The sequence below is a fragment of the Triturus cristatus genome, chromosome 10 (assembly GCF_964204655.1).
Source record: "Triturus cristatus chromosome 10, aTriCri1.1, whole genome shotgun sequence".
NCBI classification, from domain to species: Eukaryota; Metazoa; Chordata; class Amphibia; order Caudata; family Salamandridae; genus Triturus; species Triturus cristatus.
The window spans coordinates 223536345-223547226 of record NC_140593.1 but is presented as its reverse complement, the minus strand read 5'-3'; the positions used below and the strand labels follow the sequence as shown (position 1 = coordinate 223547226).

General features: G+C 36.8%; 1 protein-coding gene across 7 annotated transcripts in view; it reads right to left on the bottom strand.

Annotated features, from left to right (window-relative positions):
• Positions 1 to 318: 318 nt before the first annotated feature.
• PPP1R9A (protein phosphatase 1 regulatory subunit 9A) overlaps positions 319 to 10882 on the bottom strand; it is a 772375-nt gene continuing 761811 nt past the window's right edge. For all 7 annotated transcript variants that reach the window (XM_085630850.1, XM_085630851.1, XM_085630855.1 and 4 more), the window contains one exon: positions 319 to 4912. In XM_085630850.1, the coding sequence (XP_085486976.1) occupies positions 4700 to 4912 (213 nt within the window). In that variant the 3' untranslated portion in view covers positions 319 to 4699. The remainder of the gene's footprint in view (positions 4913 to 10882) is intronic.

Genomic DNA, 10882 nt, shown 5'->3' with positions numbered 1-10882 from the left:
TCCCAGTCACAAAATATTCATACATACCAGTGCTACTAGGTATTAGGAAGGCATGCCCTAAACACGCCCCTTCTTAATACCGAATCATAAAAGCAAAATGTGATTCGGTAACAAGTTACCGAGTCGCATTTTATCTTTTGTACATGGCAAAATGCATTTTACCGGTCGCAAACGGCTAGATGGGCTTTTAATTTGTTTTAATATATTTGAACTATTGAATGTGCATGAATGAAATCAGTGGCATAATTTCTCCAAAGACATACGAGAAAAGGCTGTGATTTCACATGATCTTTGAGTCCAGTTACTGACAATAACACATTTTTAAGAAAAAAAAAATCTTTATTTAAAGCTCATAGCTGACATCAATTAATAAATAAGGTTTGATGCTAGGCACAAACACCATCTACAAAAAAATGGCAAAAAACAAATAATTACCGATTTTTAAAAGATCAGTAGTCAGAGTGGTTAAATTACAGAGGGTGCAAAAGCAGTTCACATGGGTTTCATGCAGCAAAATACATAGAACATCTACTAACCATAAATAACACAATTGGTAGGATGTGTCCCAGATGTGGATATGATGACTTGTTGTACTGATGGGTAACGCACATGCTAAGCCTTGCATTTTAAAAAGTCTTGCAGGGATTAGAAACTGTATTGTTTTGTGTGACACTGTGAAGCCTTTTAATGTGTTGTACTACTAATCCATTCTTAAAACTAATGTGTGTTAGGCCTTAATAGAAATAAAAAATAGTGCAATACAGTTGCTTTGTCAGTTTCTGAATCAATAGCAATATGTTGTGATCCAGAGTAATTATATAGTCACCAAATTTGAGAATGTTGCATACATCTATTGTATTCTCTGTTGTCTATTATATTTTTTACAGAAAAAAATCATGTCACCAACATTGCTGGAATAATTCAGCAATGTTTGTTCATATAATATGAATCTCATAACATGTGTGAAAGTATATGTAGCTACGGTATAGCTAGGTTTTGATATTTTGCTGAAGCCATTTTACCAATATCTATTTGAAGCTGAGTAGGTAAAATTGTACTTGTAAAATTCTGATTCAGATGAAAAAAAAGTAATTCTTTGTAAGAATTGTACACATTCAAATGAAAATTCGGCTCCACTTACTTTCTGTATTCAGTCCTTTATTTATACCTGCTGTGGTGATGAAGAGGGACATGTTCAAGTGTATCTATCAGGGTTGGAAATGTATTTATGAAAATGGCTCTGTGTTCAGTATTCTCCTTACAGCCATGAACATTAAAGTGCTGAAGGTAAATAACTGACACCACCGAGAACACCACATACCTTAGTAGTCTTGGGAGCTAGAATATAATAAAAACTAATTTCTATCAATTGCAAATCAAAAACTGGAAAAAACACAAGAAAGTGTTTAATTTTATCTGACAGATACAATTTCAATTGTCAAGTTCAGGACCAAATGCATAGATGTTGGGTATCATGAGAATGTCCAACATGGGTTCTTATTCCTTGTCACTAATAGTAGGTTAATTTGATTTAGATTCATTTTGTTTTTTTTGTTCGAACTGGCAAGGCAGGTACAAACAAGATAACTACCCTTAAATTTTAAAAATTTCAGTTGATAGCTGAACTTACTTTTAAATAATAGGATGTTTTCTAACACACAGAAGCTCATATATTAGGCATAAAATTAAACATAAGTTAAAGAATAAGGTTTACAGTGATATTGGTTGAACTTATTACACTATTCCTGCAATAACACAAACAATTATTTCAGCTCCATAACATATATATAGTCTTAACTAGTATATACACCTCTAGAACTGACACAGCTGTAAACACATTTGATCATAATAAGAATGAATGAAACCTTTGCTGTTTCAAATAGCAAGTATCCAGTTTGTCCCAGTACTTTTTTTAGTCTCCCAAACAACCATAACTTAGAGTAAAGCGACCTTGGAAAAGAAATGAGAATTCGCTCCTCTACATCTTTTTGGCAACTTTCTAAACAGTGATTCTAAACTGATGCAAGCATCAGAGTTGGCTATTGTCTGTGCATTTTCTGCTATTATTGTGCATCCCGACACAACCTTTAAGACCCAGAAATATGAGAATAATAATGAAATAGCTTAATTAGCTTTGATCACTCTTATAAAATGTGTTCCAAGGAGAAATGTATAACGAAAGGCACGCAGGATGACAGTTTTAATCCTGCACAAATCCCAATAGAAATAAAATAAACAACTAAAATGTTATTACCAGAAGGTACAACCATCGACTCCACGACTGGCACCACACGATTAAACACGTAATAAGTGCTTCTAATGTAGTGTATCTTCATAAATCTGTACTAAAGCTAAGCAAATGAAGGCAAATTAGAGAACACAGGCCTTAATATACATCACATTATTAGAAAAGTACATGTAAATACAAAATCCAATTCCACAAGTACATTTTTTTCTTTGATTTGAAACAGTTCAGATGCTTTTAGTGGGGAATGCCTTTTCTTTATTCTTAATTAATATATGTTATGCGGGGCAAATAAAAATGGTTGATACCATCATCATGGAATGTTACTGTACCAGGCATGGAATTACCAAACACATACATTTCAGCAAACATTTACTTTATGTCTCTATCATGGTGCAAACTTTTCAAAGACACAAATGATTGGAAAAATATGAAGAAAAATATTTGAATATGTAGATTATTTGTCTTATTGGAATACTTTAAGAATAATAGCATAACCAGCAACTTTTAGTAAGTAATAATTGTTGTCCTACTTCATGTAGTTGATTGTTCAGTTGTTCATTTTAATAACAAATGATGTATTTAAAAGATTACATTTGTGTAAAAGGCTTAAAAACCTATCCCAGAAAATAAATCACTTATGTGACACTATTCTATAATGCATTTTAACAGTTTCTGAAGGGCAGACTCAAGTAGCTGATCACAAATAGATTTTAAAATGTACTAATCACTGTACCGATGGCTTGAGCAATGTTTGCTATAAGAGGGTGGCTCTGTGTGTTTATGCATAATGGTTTAAACATGTGTACAGTGACTACAGCTGTGTTAATTTATTATGCCAAAAAGTGAAAAATGAATTAGCAGTAGCTCCAAATTAGAAAAATGCAAATTAACAAACATTTTGTCATCAACATTACCCTGAGATAATGAAAAAAAAAATATTTTTAAAGTGACAATAATGAATTGATTCTTGATAACAGAAAAGGAATTTGTGACAAATCCAAAACCAGTTATCTAGTAACCTGTTTGTTGAAAAAATAAATTCATTAGTTGAAGGTCTTTATGATTTGCAAAATATGTCAGAGGGAACACAAACACTAATTCAAAATAGGAAAAGTCCTCATATTTTCAAACTTTCAAAGCAATTCTTGAAAAACAGAAAAAGACTGACCAAGAACTATTGATTTAATGGAATGTGTCACATGAAAAAATATGAAATCTAAGGATCTGCGATAATATCATATGGGTGAAATTAATCCTAGCTACTTTGTGTTCTCACTTTTTTATTTTTAATATAAACATTATTCAAATTCTAGATCATAAGATGGTATCAGCAAGAACACCAGTAAGAGTTTGAAAACAAGTATACATCTTGTATGTGAATAGCTTTGCTTATTTATTCTGGAGGGTGAATTAATGCAATAGTTGCAGTTGTCTAATTAATGCATTGTACTTTGTCTCTATAGTTGCTGTTTTGAATCTATGAAATACAAACCTAAAAGTCAGTAAACATTTATGACTGAATACAAGAAGACATACTATTGTTCAGATTATGTGTTCTGAAAGGAAAAGATCTTGTATGTGTGGTATTCTAACACTTGCTCAACAAAGCTCAATAACACAATCTAGTGGAAGAGGTTTGAATCCAGGTAATCCATAATAATAAAATGCAGTCACATTCTACCCAACATGAGCTGCAAAAGTAACTTTAACAATGTTGGTTTGTACTATCGATCAATCATCACTCTAGTGCAGTTCGATAGCAATAATAATAATAGTTCTAATAATGACTGCCAATAAATAGTATTTTAAATATGTGCCTTGTAAGGCACATTGCACCTGAAAGCTCTTTCAAATAAAAGCTCTTTCAAATATAAAGCTGCCATAATCATTAGACACATGATAAAAATCGTGAAACAAGAAATTACAAACCCATTGAATACAAAAAAATAAAGTAGAAACAGATTAAAATTGGTAACTGTCACAGAACAAGAGGTTTTGGTGTTCTTCTTCAAGTCCCAATAGGAAACATGTATCTTTCATTACAGTATGCGCAGAGAAGTAGTCCCTCCGAAGGTGCAAACATGAGGACATTTTCAGTGGAATGACTTTTCTTCTTTGAGTGTTAAACTTTTCACACTCAATGTAAATAGTACCTTGTTTACATCCCATACAGTTAGATACAGTGCACACAACTGATATCCCAAAAGGGTGAGCATGGCAATATGAGGGATGATGATGATCACATAAGGACTTTTTTAAAATACTGTATGATTTCTTATTTAATGGCAGCATTACGCACACTTCTCAGACCAACATTTTCGAGTTGTGTTTTTATTGCAGAAAAATGTTACTTCTGAAAATTTGCCTCTACAAGGCCACCTCACATTTCTTTGTAGGGATCAGAGGAGTTCAATGGAAGTTTCTCCTTGTAATGATTATAATATACATTGATCACGGCTCAGGTTTCATCTCTGTTGCATCCAGCGATAGTTTCTCTTCTTTCTTTGCCCTTCTCTGCTGTTGTTCCTGCTCCTTCTTCCTCAGCTTTTCCTTCTGTTTTTCAATTTTGTCCTGCACTTTTCGAACTTTCTCCATGGACACCTTCATCTCCTTAAGTTTTTTTTTAATGATGGCTCTATCCTGGGAAGAGTGAACACCCAAACCCTACAAATAACAATTTAGAGTGTCAGAAAGGACAGAAATATCACCAATCATAAATTGACACATGAACTCGTAAGATATTATATTAAGAACTAAAACCAATTTCCAAATGTGGAAATATATAAAGTGCTTTTGCAATTCCTTTATAAATTCGTATTTCAAAATTACATCTAATTTTAAAACAAAACAAATCTGAAATATGAAAATTATCAGATGTTACCAACAGTGTTGTAAATATTGTATATATATTATACCAACGAAAAGCAAAGTGAATTTGAACTTACATTAGTATGATAAGTAAACATCAGCTTCAGCATGAATTATTGTACAGTTAAACTCTCAGTTTTATTACACAGAAAAAATATTTTAATGGTGCAGAAGGAAAAGGGGGGTATACACAAATCAGTTGCAGTAATAAAACGAGTTGCAAAGGTTATTTTGATCTACATCATTTCCTACAATAAATTTTGTTTGGGCATAAGCTGCACCCATTTTTATATTCCTATTACATTAAAGCCATTATAATCTTTTGAGGATGAGTGTTTTTCTCTAATTGTTATAATGCTGGGATTGGAACATGGAGTCCCTCAATATAATAGGGAGCCACACAGCTTCAGTTTGTGCAGGTATGCAATGTATACACAGGGACTGTGCACATGGGTAATAAAGAAATCATGCAGCTGAGGAAGGTCAAGAAAACAGAGTTCCACTAGTGGTCTTAGAGATTGTCAAATTTGATCAAGGAAAAATGACAAAGCAGACCAAAGAATAAGGCTACTCAACAGGTAGCAGGACAGCCATGTAATGGCACTATGACCAACCTGAGTGTAAATTTGTACTTTATTTCGACAATTACCATAAAAGCAGATATAATAATAAGTTAAAACAATAAAATCATTAGATCATTAAATTCTGTAAAATCATGACATATAAAATAGTTTTAAAATGGCATAAGAATAAGACCTAGCAGCATATGAGGGAGACATTGCAACAATTTGAAGTATGAGACAGTGTTAATTTCAGGTACTCCTAGACATAATTGCACTGCAGCGTGAGCTGGAAGTTCATATTCAAAAGGACTCTACAATTTATAAAATCACGGGAAATTGCAAAATGCAACATAAGAACACACAGGTTGTGGGCACTAGTAATTAAGCAGCAAAAGGGCAACCTTTTTCTGTCTGTGTCTCTACATATATGTGAGAAAACAAGAAACAGAAAATACAATTGGTTGAGCAGTGTCCGACTTAAGTATCCTAGTTGCAATTTTATAGTCACTAATGCTCAGGTTGCAGCATAGTATCAAAAACCACTTCCTCCTATGTGTATGATATTGTGGACAATAATATAGTACAGGGTCTACAGTTTCCTTAGCCTCAGGGCAAAAATGACACCTCAGGTCAGATTCAGCATAATCAATGGGACATTGCCATTTTGCAGTACATGATCGAAGTGGAAGGGTCACGACATGGAATCTGATATAAAGAGATCTGGTAGCCGGGGCTCAATTATACCCACGTACTCTTCCAGACAATAGGGGGCATATTTACAAGCCTCTATTGCCACCACAACGTCACTTTTAGTGATGTTGTGGTGGCGTTAGGGACTTCACCTTATTTACAAGGCAGCGTTAAGCCACTTAACGTGGCTTAACGCTGCCTTGTAAATAAGGCAACCTTTCATGCTGTACTAAGCGTGAAAGGGGAGGGCAATGGGTGTTGTGGTGGGCGTTCCACCGCAACACCCATTGATTTTGACGCTGCCACCTAGTTACAAGGGTGGCATAACTAGGAGGCATCGCTAAAATTAAGACCAGGGAAACCTGGTGTTTTACAGGCGAAATGAGGAGAAATGCTTTATTGCTCCTCATTTTTGCTATTTTCATGTGTGCTGTGTTGTGCAGCACACATAGAAACAGCAAATTGCCATTGATTATTTATGTGCAGGAAGGTGACCCTTCCTGCACATAAACGCAAAAAAAGAAATGACGTTTTGCAACTTCTATGTGTGCTGCATTAAGCAGCACACTTAGAAGTAAAAAAAAAACCCTATAAAGATTGTTTATGTGCAGGAAGGGAGACCTTCCTGGACAGAATCAATCTTTGCCTAAATGCAGACACCCTTGCATTATGATGCAACAGTGCCTTCGTTGGCGCTGTTTTAAATATGGTGCAGCCCTGCGTTTCTGAAGTGGTGGAGCGTGGCGTTAAGCCAAAGAGGCTAATGCAGCGCTCTGCCACTTCATTGTAAATATGCCCCTAGGTTTCTTAAAATTTCAGAAAAGCCTAGGTTAGGATACCTAACCCCCCAATACCTATGGGATCTACCATCTGCATTTCTCCAATACAGCTCCTTAAGCATGGACTTGGAAATGCCACAAGATGGGCCCACATATTTCTTCACCCAATCTCTTCAAGACTGCACCTAATATACCCCAACCATGGAATCATGACAGCCCAAGGAGTTTAAAGATTTCTTTGAGGGCCAGCCGAAAGGACAATAGGGCAGCTGAATTCCAGACCCCGCCTAATACAGCAGGGGTCTGAGTTTTACGCTCAGGGCAAGAGGTCGAATGCCAAGGTCTAATCGGAGCGGCACTAGTGCAGTGCTGGCAAGAGGATTAGTGAGGAGCCAGAGAAAACGATACGTCAGTTCAATATCATTAACATTGCTGAGCCCTGTCGTATAGAAACCCCTCAGAGCTTGCAAGTTGTAAATTTGCAATGTGGGTGTTATTAGGCGAAAGCTACATGCCCTTCAAGTCTCTCAGGATAATACCTGCATAATGTTCTATTCTGAGTTTACACTTTTGGATCTGGGCTGACCTACCAAAATGCTCATTGAAGGTGAGCCCTATATATTCAAAGGTATGGACACTCTCCAGTGGACAGTCATTAAGGACTGGATGTGATCTATCCATCTGGCAGGGATTCAATAAAATATAGACAAAAGTGTGATAAAAATGCACAGTGATAGAAGCATGATGCTATTAAACAGAGGAGAACGAAGCCAAGTGTGCATGTAGGACTTCGAAAATAACGTCTAAGCATTTACTATATCAAATAGAAGCAAAAAGTAAGAGGTTAGTTTTAGATTGAGGGAAAAATAGCAGGACTGTAAGTGAGGTGCCTAGTAGAAAAAAACATATGTACCCTTACCCCTAATGTGATAAAGTCACATGTGGTCCACAGAGAAGAACCCAAGAGACTGAGGTGGCTTTAGTCTACGCCACTCTTAATCAAAGGAGTAATATCCAGACTGTGCCCGTTATGTTTTCCCTCTGTGTACTAAATTGAAGTGCAGTCAAGAGGGAAGCCCAATAGAGTAAATTGGAAGAAACACTTGCTGTAAAATTATAAGGAAAGAGGTGTTAAGTTGTATCAGAAATATAATCGCGCCCCTGTAATCCACCTCTCCAAAGATCACTGAAGCACCATCACATAAAGAATACATCACAAACTCCTGGTATTCATGGCTCATATTGAGCCCCATTTCCACAGCTTTAAGCTTCATAATCCAGAGGGCCTATGTTCTACATAATGTGAGTTTTCTATTGCCATTCCAACCATCAATAGGTATTTGCTGTATACCATGACATTTAAAACCTATCTGACTGCCCCGTATTGGACACATTTGGCAATAAATGGCAATGGGATGTCTGGTATCTGCTTGATAGCTCTGTTGTGTTCTGGCATTTTTTTCTTAAGTGCTCACACAGATTTTACATGTGCAAACTAGTACATAAACATCATGTTTCTTAGTGAATTTCATATTTGCATCTATCTTGAATGTTGGACTTGAGTGAATTGACACATATTACAATTAGAAGTGGTCTCATAATTAGTAAGTTGATTCCAATTTCTATTGAGAGTCCTTCTGACTGTACCAATGTTATTATCATGGGATGTGATAAGTCTAGTAACATCTGAGGTTCATCTATGAATGTATTTTTCTTCTTAGTGATCAGTATTGAGAGTCTGTCAAGAGACCAAACTTTTTAGGTTGCAGTTGTGTCATAGCCCGTTGCTAGAAATCTGGCTTGCATATTGATAAGATTCTTGGGGGATTCTGAATCATCACTACAGTCCCCCTTTCTCTGACCATTTTGCCAGAGGGGGTTCTTTTAATCTGGAACTCATGATGGGAACTGTTTGTGTGCAACAGAGCATTGCATACATTTTCCTTACCGAACATCCTGCTTTACATTTTATCATTTACAGCCTACAAACATGTAATCCTGTCTGTACTATAATTGAGCATGAAATTTATATTCTAGATATTGTAATTTAAGAGTGAAAAGAATGACTCAAATCGAGTGCTAGTTCTTGTCCATATCATAAGAATATTATCTATGTTTCTATCCCAACAGTGTATCTTGACAATCCAAAAGAAGCCACAGGGTCCCTGATATGCTCATCCTTCAACCAACCCATAAGAATGTTGGTATGAGAGGGGAAAAATCAGGAACACATCGCAGTCCCTCATAGTTGATTAAACCACTGTCCAATAAAAATGTGGGCCTTGTTATGATGGCGGTAGGACTTTTGTCGGGAATTGGACAGCCTGACTTGCTGTCGGCGGTCCCGCCATGAGAGTTACAATGCAAAGTGTATTTTTTGTATTGAGGCATGTGCTGCGGGCTGCGACACACGCCGCAGTACAAAAATACACATTTGGCATATCCCTGCACTATTTGGCAGGCACCATCCGGTGCCTACCACGTGGTGCAGGGATATGTAGGGGGGCACCATAGGTGCCCCCCAGGTCCCATGTCTGAAGGCCAGGTGGGAAGGGGAGCTCGCTACAGGCCCCCAATGTCCCTTTACACCTGCCTTTTCATGCTGGGTAAAGCACCATGAAACGGCAGGCAAGAAGGGACATCGTAACCCTGACTGCATTGCCTGGCAGGCACTGCCACCATTGTAGGGATTGCATTTCCCTCTGATCCTCCGACGGGCTCCTAGAGCCCATTGGATCCGTGGCGGTCGGTCTCTCCGACCTAAAAGCATCTGCCTGCCATCATAGTGTGGTGGGTGGTAATGCAGGCTCCGATGGTGGTGGGACTACCACCCACAGGATGATGGTGGTGGTCCCACCGCCATCGTAATGAGGCCCTGTGTATAATAATGTTCGTATAAAGTGCTGCTAATCTAGTGTGACTAAGGCCATTCCTACCTCCCAGGTTAGATCACTGACCTGTTAAGTACATCGTGTGTGTATCAAATGTAGGACATCAAGTTTATTCAGAGAACTTTTCTGTTGGAGAATTAATAGTAGAAATAATGGTCCTTCTGGGTGGAAAAGGGGCTTTCTCATGTATTTTGGGTAATGTATTAAGGCATGTGAACCTAGGTTTATCAATGTTTGTGTACATGTATTCCTCATTTTTCATGAGCCCCATGTCATTACAATATGTCAATTCAATACTGATTTTTAGAAAATTTACAGTAGGTGGGGTTGTTGTCTAACCTGTGGTAGCATGCTGGTTCCTCCAGTTGTGATAGAATTTTATTATCATAATCAGTCTTGTTTCCTCTTTGTCTGCCTCTCTAATAATAATAATACTGTTGTTTTGTTTAAGTAATTGTAAGACTATTCTTTCTGACTTTATTAGGTTATTACTTGTATGTCAAATGGACTGTTAACTAAGGTGATCAGACCATTTATCCAAATCAAGGGACATTTCTTTGAAAAATAAATCAAAGTTTTTGCCGCCCATAGGTTTTGGGGTAAATCTAGAGTAGTCCACTATCCATAATAAGATCCCCTATTATTTCTAATGCTTATAAGAGTGAATTGATGGAGCTGGAGCCATTATCCTGATCCGTAAATGAGTGCAGGTTCATGGTGTTATTGAGATCTAGTATATAGAGATCACTATTCTTCTGAAGACGGATAACCTTTTGAAAACAATGTCAGTTAATGACAATGTGGTGAAGAGCTGAGAAGCAAGATGGGGGCTGCTTGAATCGG